This window comes from Anastrepha obliqua, chromosome 3 (assembly GCF_027943255.1).
Source record: "Anastrepha obliqua isolate idAnaObli1 chromosome 3, idAnaObli1_1.0, whole genome shotgun sequence".
In the NCBI taxonomy this organism is placed as follows: Eukaryota; Metazoa; Arthropoda; class Insecta; order Diptera; family Tephritidae; genus Anastrepha; species Anastrepha obliqua.
In genome coordinates this window covers 134,765,954-134,780,735 of record NC_072894.1, presented here as the reverse complement: position 1 = coordinate 134,780,735, position 14,782 = coordinate 134,765,954, and the positions used below count along the sequence as shown (strand labels likewise).

Genomic DNA, 14,782 nt, shown 5'->3' with positions numbered 1-14,782 from the left:
AACTTAATTAACTTGTAAGCCATAAAGGTAATTAAATTTTACAAAAAAAAAAATTCACATTTAATGCAAATTCATTATTTGCTGAAGCTAATGGCTAAACCGGAATATTGTTAATTTCCATTATCGCATTTTGTTATTTAATATTTCCCGCATGATAATCAAAAAAATTAATAAAAAATAGTTTGTACAACCCACTTATCGTTAATTAAAGCAATATTTTGCGTGATAACAATTAATCATGAAAATAAATGTATTTTCGGAGAATAGTTTGCAAATAACAAATAAATTTGTATCTCATATAATTTTTAATTTATTTAGATGAATGACTAAAGGATTATACGAAAAGCTTGAAAACCCGATAAATATTACAGATATCAGATTCAGTGAAATAAAAATGAAAAATGTGACTGGAACTCAGGCAAAAAAAAACAAAACATTTCTACGCAATATGAGATAAGCAATAAATTTGCTGTCATGCATGTAGAAGCTCTCTGCTAATGGCGTTTATGAGCTTTCATTCGGGATGCAATGGTACTCATTAAATATGAAGATGGGTTGAAAATTAATGCGCCTATGCAAAAAATGCGGCCGCCGTAGCCGAATGGGTTGGTGCTTGAATACCATTCGGAATTCCCAGAGAGAACATAGGTTCAAATCTCGGTGAAACACCAAAATTAAGAAAACGTTTTTTCTAATAGCCGACGCCCCTCGAAAGGCAATGGCAAATTTCCGAGTGTATTTCTGCCACGAAAAAGCTCTTCATAAAAAATATCTGCTGTTCGGAGTCGGCTTGAAACTGCAGGTCCCTCTAGCAGGAGGAGTTCGGCCAAACACCCAGAAATGGTGCACGCGCACCTACATATATATAAAAGGTGATTTTTTAGCTATTATCTTTTTAAACAGTTGGTTTAAACAGCTGACGCACGTTTTGTGTTTTGTTTCACTGTCAAACATCTTCAGTTTGGTCTATAATTTAAACATGATTCGTCTTACAAACGAACAACGCTTGCAAATCATTGAATTTTATTATAAAAATGCGTGTTCTGTTAAGAAAGTTTAAACTCGAAAAATTGTGTTCAACGACGAAGCTCATTTTTAGATCAATGGGTATGTAAATAAGCAGAATTGTCGATTTTGGAGTGAAGATCAGCCAGAAGAATTGCATGAGCAGAAAAGGTCACAGTTTGGTGCGGCTTATGGGCTGGAAGTATCATTGGATCGTACTTCTTTAAAGATGCTGCGAATCGTAACGTAACTGTGAATGGTGAGAGCTACCGTGAAAGGATATCCAACTTTTCTTGCCCAAAATGCAAGAGCTTGACTTGCATGGCATGTGGGTTCAGCAAGACGGTGCCACATGCCACACAGAACGCGTAACAATGGACTTGTCAAATGGACGTTCGGGAGCTGTCAATTGGCCACCCAGATCGTGCGATATAATGCCGTTAGATTATTTTTTGTGGGGCTATGTTAAAGCTCATGTCTATTCAGACAAGCCTGCTTCAATTAACGCATTGGAAGACAACGTTAAAGCATTTATATGTGAGATACCGGCCGAAACATAGGAAAGAGTATGCCAAAATTGGACTTAGCGGACGGACCATTTGAAGCGCAGTCGCTGTCAACATTTGCATGAAATAATCTACAAACATTAAATTATAATGGACTGTACTATCGATTTTAATAAAAATTTCATGCATTTTTCTGAATTTTACGTATGTTTTTTGAAAAACTTTCCTATAGCTCTTAAAAAATCACCCTTTATATGCAAAAAACACCTTAGTTTTTCTAAAATTATTCATAAACTCTGATGTCCTAGCAATTGTAATGGATGATTAATAAGTAAACGAATGGAGGGTACTATTTCAGTTCTTAAAAATTAGGAATTTATTTCAAGACATTTCTAAGCTACCAGAGGTGGGTGACATACAGAAGTTACACATTCCGATGCCAGTTACGGGTAAATACCTGTATTGAAGGCTTTTGTGTCGTCAGTAGCTCACACAGAAATTTTCTAACAAATATAAATAATGAATTTTTTTTCCATCAAACTTATATTTTCATAGAATATTTTAGTTCTTAAATATCAATCTAGAGAACATTTTGCACTTTACTTAACAAATGGGTAACATTGACCCGTGAAAAGTGGAGATAAGATGTCAAAATATTCTACAAGAATGATGCTCATGAAATATTACTATGGAGCAGCATATTATAATAATATTTTTATCAGAAAGTGACCAATACCGTTTAGATTTTTTCGGCTAAAATTAAGAAATTTTAAACCAGTCTAAAAAAACTGAGCCGTCTGCACTTCAACTTTGTTCTAGAAAAGTGGGCTACTCATGGAATAGATTCCCGATTATATGGTCATTTTTTCCGCAAATGCTTTTAGGCAGTGCGATCATCTAAATAAATGTCTTGACTGCTTCACATGCCTGCAGAAGTTCAGAGTATTTAGCAACCAATTTAGTTATTTCAAAAGTAAAAAAAATGTAACTGGCTAAAGTTAGTAAATTGTAAGCAACAATAAAATAAAATTCAAGTGAGTGTATCAAAGCAAAAGGTTTAACCACAAATTCAATCAAATATCTTTCCACTCAATTGTCAGCAAGTGTATCACCTCATTTCGCTTGGCACTCCACTTTTCTCGCAAAAAAAAACAAAAATCATCCAACCAAAATCCAATAAGCCACAACAAGAATTTGAATTACCGATGCATCGCGACAAACCACCCTGCACGTGCCTGGCAAGCACGGAAATGAGAAATCGTGCAATGCCTCCACCGGCAAAGCGCAAATTCCTCATACGCAGCGAATGAACGGCAAAACGAAGTGCAAGCACTCAAGAGTTGACGCGCAGAATGCATTTTCAAAAAAAGCTGCTTAGTGAACGAGAAAAAAGTGACAAAAAAGAGAGGAAATAAAAGCGCAACGAAAAAATTGGAAAATTAGAACGAAAAATGGGTAAATGCAACAATCCTTGTTCTCTGTGATTCTCGCAGACAACTGCCCATTTGTGACTCCACGCAAGCTAAGCCAAATAAATAAATAAAAGTCACTAAAATGGTTAGCGAACAAAGGGTGCATATGTAAGTGTGTATGTATATAAAATAGTTTTCACCGCTTTTGTATCACAAACAAGTTTGAAAAGTGGCAAGCCATTGCGTGCATAGTTTGAAAATCACTTGTAGTGCACACACACACACCAGCACACAATGGCCCTTACAAATTCACTTGCCAATAAAGGATGCGAGAAACATACAACTATATACTTGTAGCATACTTTTCAGGGCATATGTAAAGGGTTTTCAAATAAGAGGTGTACTTTTGATATTCAAAGAAGAATGCTATCTTTTAATACAAATGATCGGATGTTTATTTCATTATAAAGAGAAAGGTATGCCGTTGAGGGGGGAGCCTGGTTTATGAGGTCTAAAAATTGCATCTCTTTGCGTTTTTTTTTTTAAGGAAAAAATTAATTTGCAAAGTTTTTTCTATCTTTTAATGAACATTTAAAAAGTATAAAAAATTGTTGTACTGGTTAAAATAAGTTGAAAAAAATGTTTAACAAAGAAATTAGTAGAGCGCTGCAACGCTGGAGTTTCCAACTGGCGTACAAGATACAGCTCGTAATTATTATCTAAAGCAAAAAATGCAAATGGATTTCTAATTATCATGATTTTTTATTCTAGATGAACTAAGAAAACTGAGAGAAATTCCAAAATTTCAACTTTTTGGAGGTTTTAAAGAAAAAAATGCCTTTCTATAAAAAAAAATTCACTTCAACTTGGTATAAAAATCTTGAAAATTTTGTTTAATCTATTTTGTTAATTCAAATAGAAGAGAATTTAATACTGAAGCGAACAAGCTATGATTCATTTCAAAAGGTTCATTAGTTTTTTTTTCATTCATGTACATCAATTCAAAAAACTCATAAAAATGAAAAGTCGAGAAAAGAAGATAAAGTTTGTACTATAGCTGTCCGGTCACAGCGTAACTATCTAACGCTCGCTTACCTTTGGCTTTGTATCTACGGAATTAGGCTCTGTAACTTTGTGTGAATATTCTGAAATATATTAGGAATCGCTTAAAACGAAAAAAAAAATTAATTTTTTTGACCTTATAAACCAGGCTCCCCCCTTAATAGTGGAAAATAAAATCAGGCAAATGACCACCACGACCACGCTTACAGGACAGTATCCTTTTCATGAAATGTTCCGTAACCGAATTGCAAAGTGGCAGCCCTATGTACTCGATAGCCCCACTAATTCCATCTTTGAGGTCTTGAATCGACCCTGGGCTGTTGGCGTAGACCTTCTCTTTCACGTAGCCCCAAAGAAAAAAGTCACAAGGTGTTAAATCACAAGATATCGGTGGCCAATTGTGATCACCTCTTCGAGAGATAACACGGTCCGGAAACTTTTCCCGTAAAAGATCAATGGTTTCGTTGCTTGTTAGACACGAAGCGCCGTCTTGTTGAAAATAAACGTTGTCCAGATCAATACCATCTAATGCTGGCCATAAAAAATCGTTAATCATCTCTCGATAGCGCAATCCATTCATTCATAACACCTGTTATTGGAAAACCCTTTATTTGCATGGCATTTGCTCTTTTGCATTTGATGCACTCTTTGTCATACCCACACAACACACACACGACCACTGTGTTGCGCAGTTGAAAAACTGCTGCCCATCACTTGCCGTCAATGCTAACATTGGCTCACTATTTTGCCTACCCGCAATGTTTTCCATGTGACCTCGTTTACACGCCCATTTGCATTGACCACTCAAGAAGCATAAATATTGGTTTTTATACGGTACCCTAACTAGCCTGAGTTGTTTGCTTAATACCGCATACACGCACGGAAGCTTTGGAATATTTATATTGAACGGAGTCAGAAAATATGCGTTATTGAGGGAGAATTCGTTGCATTCGAAGTGAAAAATATAAATAATTTTTCTTCTATACTAACAATGTAAAATGCAGGGAGTTAGAAAGCTATAGCACGAAGACCTATTGGCATGCTTTGGCGATTCATTTGTTTCTTATTTAATTCTAATAACTTTTTTAATGAAAATATAACTCACTCTCTACAAAAATCATATAAATTCAAGTCTCAAACTTTGTAGATATTAAAAAAAAATTAAATTTGGATAATAACCTCAAACTTGGTAAACAGAATTTCTAGAATAATTTCGAGTATGCAGAGATGCAATTGATTGAATTTTGATTTAATAAAGTGGAAGTTTGAAGTGACTCGAAAATCGCATTGATTTTTAACAATTTTTATTTACTGGCGGTCTTACGCCTTTCCTCCATATAATGAATGCTCGCTCAAACAAATGTTAGGTTCTTCTGATCTATTATTTGAATAAATGGCACTGGTAAAGCATTGAATAATCTCTCTTTTTACCTTTTCAACTGTTGAAATTGATTTAATTGACACGCAACGATCATATTTGAGATTCAGAAAACAATTTTTATGCCTTTATGTGTGACTGGTTGGTTATCATGCACATCGGACTCGGAGGTGCAGAATTTATGTTTACATGGGAATAGAATGTTCGATCACTTCATGATCCTAGAAACTTAAAGCAGTTCGTAAAGGGGTTTCAAAGGTGATTTCTTATTAGTAATAAAGCCGCAAAATCATAGTTTGAAGGGAAACCCATGAATGAAAGACCATGTGCGAGGTCCTATGTTCTGTTTAGGACAAAAGGAATTGATAATGATGACAAACCCTTTGTTTGGCTTGCTAGTATCCTTTGATGAATCAACTGATATGCCTAATGAATTTCATCACAGCTTTCAAAGCAATATCTGCCTCCGTATTTAGAATATCTAAGAAAAAACGATAGAGAACACCTCATGCAACGGCTCTTGGAGTGTTCAAAAGAAAGATTCTGCGGATAATTTATGGATCTTTGAGCGTTGGCGAAGGGAAATATGGTAGATGATGGAACGATGAGCTTTTAGAGCTGCACGCAAACATGAGCAGAAAGCAGCGATTTAGCGACTCCGCTGGCTAGGTCATGTCGTACGTATGGAGAAAACCCCTCCGGCTCTGAAAGTAGTCGATATGATGACAGAGGGTAATAGCAGACAATGAAGAAGGCTTTCACTGCGTTGGAAGCACCTTTGAAATGGAGATAGTAAAAGATAAGTGAAATGAAGAAGATAGTAAAAGATAAGTGAAGAAGAACTTCGCATTACTTGGCATTTTCTAATTGGCGTCGATTGGCTTTGTTGAACTGGACCAAACTCACTTAGACGATTACTGCGCCAATAAAGAAAAGAAGAACAAAGGTGTTCACAAATACGAAAGCCTAAAAAATGAAAAATTGGTTCTTCCACCTGCCCGTTCTTGCAGCTTCTTCATCATTTCCATAAAAGGCTTAAAAAATGAAAAATTGCAGCTTTTTCAAAATCTTCGAAAATGCACCCCCACCTTTTCTCTATTAGGTAACGCCCTGCAAAGACTCCGATTACAGTATTTATATAATTCACTTGGGCATTGCACAGCTGCGGACGTAAGAGACAGACAACAAAGAAATAAATAATACTCATTACACTAATAAAAAAAATGCACGCCACACAATCAGATCTGTGCGTATTTGTTCGTTGTAAAAGCAATTTAAAGCCAGTTAGTAAAATTCCTATTTAATTACTGCCTGCATGCATCAGTGCCAATAAGATCCACTGATTCCCAACTCATTTAAACCACATTGAATTTTTCCACGCAATTAATCGTAAGCTACTGAATACTTAAGCAACTTACACACAGATATTCAGACTCATACGAGTGCGAATACTCAAAAGAGTGCGAAGCGTATGGAGAAACTTGAGTTAGTAGGTGGCAAGCGGCAAGGGGCAAAGAAGTTGCTTGCGAGAGGGAATGCTGAACACGACTCAACTGCAGGCAGCCACTTCCAACTGAATTGCATAATCCTAATAACAACGAAAAAGAAAAAAAACTAAAACAGAAAAATAAAAATAAAAAGAAGCAAACGAACTCCAACGCGCGCTTTTGAAAGGGCAGAAACAAAACCGATCAAACAAAGTTGAATAAACTCAAGGGAAATTGCAGAAAACAAAGAAGAGAGAAAAAAGTATGAAAAACATGCATGAAGGGAAGTAAACTTTGTAAGTTACAATAAATGGCAACTAGGGAAAGCAACATAGCCAAGGCACCTGGGGGAATAGAAAGCTGAGGTCAACGCAGCCACTCGCAACTGATGGCGCAGCGATGGATGGAAAAGTGAAATTACAAGTATAATGCAACAAGTGACTTAATTACCAGCACAGGAAAATTACGTAAAATAAGTTGAAAAGAAATGTAAAACAAGAAATATCTCATTTAATATGAGGAAAATGAAAAAAAAATGTTGTGAAGAGTAAAGACAAAAAATGCAATAAAAGTGAAACACAAAGTAATTGCATTGGAAGTCGACAGGTAAAGTAACAGAGTTAGAAAAATCAACGCAAAAACATGTCCGTTAGTGGAATGGAAAACTAACAAAATTAGCGTTGCCTTCAATTAAACGCGCGACGCGCTAGCACCTCAAATTATGCAGGACACAATTTATTATATGTAGCAACTACTAAACTTAATAGGCCAGCAATGCAGAAAGGTAACGGAGCGCAACTGTACATTATTCAAGCATCATTTTACTTGCGGCGCTCTCTACTATGAAGCAAAGCGACAGCGCACAAATAAACTTTGAAAAGGCGAGCGCTCCGACGAATTTGTGGGCCAGTCGTCAGTCGCCAGTCTTTGGCATCAATTAATTTATACAGATACGCCAAAAAGGCGCTTAAATGACGCGCAAATTATAAAGTGAAAAAATAATAATTATTATGCTAATGGTTTATTTGCATTTTTTCAAAGTTAGCGCACCTGCTGCAATGAAAGAACTTGAAAAACAAGTTTCGTACTCTTCACGTGCACCTTAATTTTGCTTTTCTTATTATTCCTACTTCCTTAATATTTTCTTATTACTTCGCTTTAACGCATCACACAGTCATTACATTTTACTAATTAATTTCTTGCGCTCCGTTAAGCATTTTATTTTTGATTTTACTTTATTTTATTTTTTTCACTTCGATAAGTTTGCAACTTTTCTTTTGACTATCTTGACTTGTCAGCTACGATATTCAAGTTGCATTCATTAATTTCCGCTCATTGTGGCATGGCATATACAAAAAACAATGCACACACATACACATCAAGTCTTTGTAGTGTGTGGTTGCCCTCTCAGAAGCATTTCTCAAGAAAGATAGCAGCCAAACTTTGCTACTCCACTGCTTTTAATGCATTTTAGCATCGTTTATCATAAAAATTTTGAAAATTACAATTCGCGATATTGTAAGGGATTTTCGTTCAACGAGCGAGTCGTTAAAATTGACCCAAAGTTGTCAAACTCACGTGTGTTTCTTCACGATGATTAATGGCTACGATTTCTTAGAACCTTTACCAAGATTGCAAAAATTATTATTTCTTTTTTCCATTTCTTTCATTTAGTTTTTCATTTCATTCTTTTTCTTAACATTCGTTTCATTTTTTATTCTTTCTATTTTGTTTTTTCGTTGATAAAATATACCTGCCTACATTTTACAGGTACTTGCCGATGCCCGCAAATGCGTCTGCTTCTGCTTGGCTTATAACCGAGACGACAAATTAAACATACCTTAAAGCACCCTTTGACGTTGGCCAGTTTTCGTTTTTTGAGCAATCCACCAAACAAAAATTTGCACATTAGGAAACTACGGCAATGATTAAGTAATTTAAGTGGCCAAAAAGATAAGCGGTTAGTTGAGCAAATGACCCCAAGAGTAAGTTTCATTTAAGCGAGATGTGAATGATGCCTAGGCCCTGAACCCTTTCTAGGTGTCTATTCCGCATCAATTCAAATATGAATTGAAGACTTCCTGAGGTCGACCTATACAAGGCGTTGGCCTGAATTGGACTCCTGCAGAGTAGCAAAGTGCTCTGTGAAAGAAACAGGAAGAAAGAAAAGGGAAATAGCAACATTTATCCTAAAACTTAGTAGGAAGAACCTGAAAACACTGGTGCGTGTAAGCACAGGGCACGAACGCCTGTGGTAAGGATATGGCTATCATGGGAGCCATTGGCGACCCAATATGCCTATCCTGTCTTGAAAATGACGACACTGCAGGTCTTTTTCTCTGTAGCTGTCTGGCGTTTTCTAGAATCAGACTTAAGCTGTCGGGCTGCGATGTGCTGAGTATGAATAAAGCTCATACTGTTCTTCTTCCGGATCTCTTCAGATTCATCAATGAACCCGTAAAATTTGCGGAATAGTGACCTCAAACCAATTTTCCAGTCTTAATATTATTATCAGGCACTGCGCACTGCGACCAACAGAGATCTATTATGCAAAACCTGCTGAGCTACTCTATATTTTAAGGCATTTTAAAAATTTTAGCACATTCTGAGGTTTACTGTTCCATAATTTATTCGCAGCCGTAGCCGTTTTCGGCCTAGTGTAGGACATTTACAAAGGATGTGTTCTGAGTTTTTAGAATTGGTAGATGATGATCTCAGAGACCGATTTTATTTAAGTGGTATCTCAGGCTACAGTGGCCTGTAAAGTTACCTGTTAGAAGTCTTAAGTCTACTCTGCTGAGTGAAATGAAAGTAGCTTATCAAAAATTCCTCTGTCCGGCGTTAGGAATTGTTTCGCTTGTCGCTGAGCGATAGAATTTCACCAGTGTTCAAGGAACTTCTTCTCCTCGCACCTCCTGACCTGAGAAGTTCGTTGATGTGGCCCTTTGTAAGCTCATATAAAGGCTCAGGATCAATTTTTTCATAATGTGTATATCCTGTCTCGCTATTCTTTCTACTGTAATCTATTTGGGTATATATAGTATAGTATGGACTGTAGTATAGTATGGTCTTCCTGACTGAGTGTTTTTACTTGTAAAAACCCCTACAAGTCTTAGCTAGTATAATCTATGTATAGTCAAACTACTCATAGGATATATTTCTAGCCCATTTTCTCTGGCAAAAGTTAACCTTAATGTTCTGTTTCGAGCATCAAAGTACTTTAGTCCTAGTTTTCTTAAACCCATCTTAAACGAATTACAACCTTAATGAAACACTTTGCTCTTTTTAGGGGGGATTTTTGTTCAGAGTCCAGCCCTTGAATACCGGACCCCTTTTATCTTCAGCTGCTGATTTTTTTCTGTAGAAAAATAGTTCTAATTCTCGACTTATAACAAACCTCTGCCTTTTATTGAGCCAGCGCCGAAAAAAAAATTATCCGTACGATATACGGGCTGGATGTCGGTTGAGCAGGAGGAAGGCATTAATTATATAATTTAGCATTTGTATAACCTTGAGCTATCTTTAGGTACTCACAGATATAACTTAGGTACTCACAGATATAACTAGTCTTATGCCCTCTTTATGATCACTAACCTGGAAGAAAAAGAGTGTTTGTATGTATAGAATTTAATTTTTTAACGGTTTACTTATAAAAATATCAATAAATAAAATATAAAATTACTCATTAAACAGATTTTCTTTTTCTTCGAAAACTTAATAACGTAATTAGCGCTAGAAAAAGGTGAAAAAAATTGAATAAAAAAACAAGAGATTTTATAACAAAGCAATCAAAGAACGCGAGCGCTGAAAATATTTAATCTCGCCGTTCAATACATCCATTTTCTTTCCTCTAACTAACCCCCAACCTAATTGAAGAAACCCTATTCTTCTTTCATTAATGAATCCCCTAACAAAAGAACGCAGCACCCGCGAACCCAGCCAAAAGGAAAAATTACAAGGAAAAACAGCAGAGCAAACAATAGAAGAAAACAAAAAAACTGCTGGAAATAATTATGCGTGCTTTCTTGCTTCATTTGTCAGCCTTTAGCGGAAATTATGCGAGAACAGAAAAAATTAGGCAAATATAAATGTAAAAGGAAAATGTGGCACGCAGAAGTAAAGCTAAAAACGGAAATTAAGTGGCCACAAGAGCACTTAACGGTGAATGAAAATTAGTGCACGCCACATAGACCAGGAGAAAATGAATAAAAAAAAAACAAAGTCTGTCGTACCCAGTGCAAAAATATTGGTGTGAAAATATTGTATAAGAAATGAAAAACCAAAGATTGCTCCAGAAAAATATGCGGCTGCTTAAACCAACACACTGCTCTAACTGATAAAGCGTGAGGGAAAATCTGGAGTAAATCAGGGTAAATGAATACATTTGCCATGTAATATAAGTCCCATTAATTGCTTAAAAAGCACGTAGGAAGTTGCAGTGAGATTCTGTGGCATTTTGCGGATTTGTCTTAAGTCCAACCATTTTTTTTTTTTTTTTGGATTTTCTATTTCTTACACATCACTCAAACTGTCGGTTGCTACCATTTCATACCTGTTGCAATAACATCGCATTAAGCTCTTCCCCATCCTCCCATTCTTCATTCAGAATTAGTTCACTTGCAGCATCTTCAATAGTTTTACTGGTACCAGCTTTTTCGTCTTCTCTTCTAGACTCCTTAAGATGCCTAAAAACACTTTCGGAAGTTATATTTTTGTCTGCAAATGTTTCCTTTCCCTCCAATAGCTTAACAGCAGTTGAGGTACTAACAAAATTTGGCTGCCCAATATTCTCCGTGGAGCCTGCAGTGTCCAGTATTCGCTTACTATGCAGCTTCAGCGCGGTCGAGGATCCCTTGGACATGCTGAAACTATTTTAGCGATATACTTCGCTCCAGTTGAGAAGTGAGCGGAGCGGGCCGCCTGCAGGTCGAATTTCTGTCGCTTTTCTAGAGGAGAGGTTGAAGATATAATTTTTTACAAAAATTTGTATTTACTTTTTACAATTAATTTTTCGAACTTTCCATTTTTAAATGTGTATAGAAAAAATAGAATTAAATTGACAAACCTTCAAGAAGAAAAAGAAAAACTGACTTCGAACTGGTAGATGAAAACAAAACTTAAATTAAAAATAATAAGTGGAGTAGGAAAACCAAGTCTCAGTAGGAAATATTCGGTGGACTAGCAAAAGTTTCTATTCCGCTTTTTACTACGAGTCTTGACTAGAGCTTATTGTCAAAGTAATTTTTGTTTCTGTTTTTTAGCATCACAATCGAAAAGAGAATACAAACTGGATTGCACTCACTTATCAAACTTTTTAAATCTGTTTTTAGACTATTGAACAGCCCTTACAAAATTACGCATTATACATCTAAAGTCCTACCAATTCCTTGTTACGTATTGGAATCGTGGACCATAAATGAATAAAGCAAAAACAAACTCCAAGTATTTGAGAGACAAATTTTGAGGCAAACCTGCGAAGCAGTCAGAGACAAGGGCGAATGACGTATTAAATGGAACCATGAACTCGACCAACTTGTAAGAAGCTTGAAAGCTCCAAGACTAAGATGGCTAGGCCATACTATGAGAATGAACTTCACGAGAGCTCAATGAAAAATAATTGACGCTTTTACTTGCAACGAAAGCAAGCGTCAGACCAAGATCAAGATGGAACAAACTAGAAGACGGCCTGGGGAAACCCAGGGTCAACAACTGGAACGAATCAGCCAAGGATCGGGTGAAATGTCAATATTTTGTACAGTAAGCTAAAGCTCACAGAGAGCTGTAGCGCCAAATGATGATGAGATGAATGTTGACTAGAAACTGTTGTCTGAAGTCCGACATGCTAGGACCAGATGTGGTGACGAAAACAAATTTGGATACCCACACTCCTTAGAAGCGATATTTTTTAGCGTACTCCATGCTATTTAATTCAGACAGAAGAGATAAAAGAACTCCACAACTCAAAAAATAATGGGCCATGTTCTGATTTTATCTGCCTCAGGCTTCTACTAAGAGCGATAATATGTGCAGAGTCTTAAAAATGCCAGCAAAAAGTATGCATATATGTAATATTAGGTGCGCAACTTTTTTGATGAAGATACAACTTTATTCTGAAAAAATGGTTACATGTGAATCATTTAAAGCATTGCCCATCGCTGGCTACAACTTTTTCCCATCTTTTTGGTAGTAAAACTGTTCATCTTTCATCACGGATCAAGCCATTTTTTGATGTCTTCATAGGAATGGAACTGTTGGTCAGCTAGACCATGTGCCATCTATCGCAACAGGTGATAATCGGACGGCGCAATATCTGAAGAATATGGCGGGTGGGGTAGGATTTCCCATTTCAGTGTTTCCAAGTAGGTTTTCACGGGTTTGGCAAGGTGAAGCCGAGCGTTGTCATGCTGTAGAATCACTGTTCCATGCCTCTCCGCGTATTGCGGCAGTGCGCACGCAGTGCTCGGCTCAATCGCATCAATTGTAGTCGATACCGATCCTCAGTGATAGTTTTACTTGGTTTTAACAGTCCATAATAAATAATACCAACTTGGTCCCTCCAAATACATAGCATAACCTTCGCAGCATGAATATTCGGCCGAGGCGACGACGTAGAAGCATGACCGGGCAGTCCCGATGACTTTCTTTTCTTTGGATTGCTGTAATGGATCCATTGTTCATCACCCGTCACGATGCGATGAAGAAAACCCTTCCTTTTTGCCGTTGGAGCAGTTGCTCATAGGCGAAAAAACGACGTTCAACATCCCTTGTTTGACACGGATCCTCATTGAGCAATGCCTCCAATTCAGCTTCTTCGAAGGTTTTTGGCCTTCCTTCACGCGGACGGTCGTCAGCATTAAATTCACTGTCTTTGAATCGACGAAACCAATCTCGGCACGTTGTTTCACTTAAAGCAGCATCTTCATAAACTTTTGTTAGCTCTCGGTGCGCTTCAGCCGCCGTTTTCTTGGAATGAAAGGGGAGAGTCAACACTTCCCGCAAATGACGATTATTCGGCACAAAATCAGACATTTCCACAAAACCAAAACTATATGATACCAAAGCAAAAGCACTAATGTGTCGAGGCAGTTTGTTTATCATATGTCTAAGCTTGGTTTATGACGTTTAGGCTATGTTAGAATCGACTAGCACACACTGCTGGCGGCATCTATTGCCAAACAGCGAGAACTTTAGTGATCAAAGAATAAAACCACAGATTTTGATTTATTGAAGACAGCACCTCACGAAGTGATGTTCATTTTGAAAGCAAGCCAACTTTGGATCGCAGAGAAGGGAATTACAATCTCTCTCTCTTAAAGCTCGTTTCAATAAGAATTTTATATTAACTACGCTACTAAAAGATTGACACACTTGACACTTATATAAAACACCAAAGAGTGCTGTCAGTCACATAAAAACCATATCTTCGCATACTTCGCTCCAAATATTCATAAATGCAGCCTTTCCGTGCATCAAAAATATTACGAAAGTTGTTTTTTTAACTCGCCATATTTGATGAGACAGCTTTCAATTAATCCATTCGCATTACACTCATCCCTACCACAACATCACTTCATTGCTTTCGCGCGTTAATCGTATCAGCAGGCATGCAGTTTTAATTAACTTCATAATTAAATTCGGCTTTCAATAATTTCATTAATTAAAGCACTCCTGCTCTGGCATTTTATCTTACACACAGGGTACATATGCCCACTGAATGCAGCTCGCAACTTCGTCATCATTACAGCGTCAATCTTGTTGGATTACAAACAGACATTTTTCTTCCGATTACAGTTTGCTGCAAATATTTGAAGACAACGCATGCGATGCACATAAATGCGAAACGTCTTCTTATCGCATAACGGATTACATGCATTATTAAAGTAAGGTAACACTTTGTAAAAATAAAATAAAAATTGATTTAAATTCTCAAAA

At 36.8% G+C, this 14,782-nt stretch overlaps 1 protein-coding gene across 1 annotated transcript in view; it reads right to left on the bottom strand.

Annotated features, from left to right (window-relative positions):
* The window catches only part of LOC129242807 (calcium-transporting ATPase type 2C member 1), a 128,765-nt gene extending 116,886 nt beyond the window's left edge, over positions 1 to 11,879 (bottom strand). Inside the window, exon 1 of the mRNA XM_054879658.1 lies at positions 11,403 to 11,879. Within this exon, the coding sequence (XP_054735633.1) occupies positions 11,403 to 11,711 (309 nt within the window). The 5' untranslated portion in view covers positions 11,712 to 11,879. The remainder of the gene's footprint in view (positions 1 to 11,402) is intronic.
* Positions 11,880 to 14,782: the final 2,903 nt, after the last annotated feature.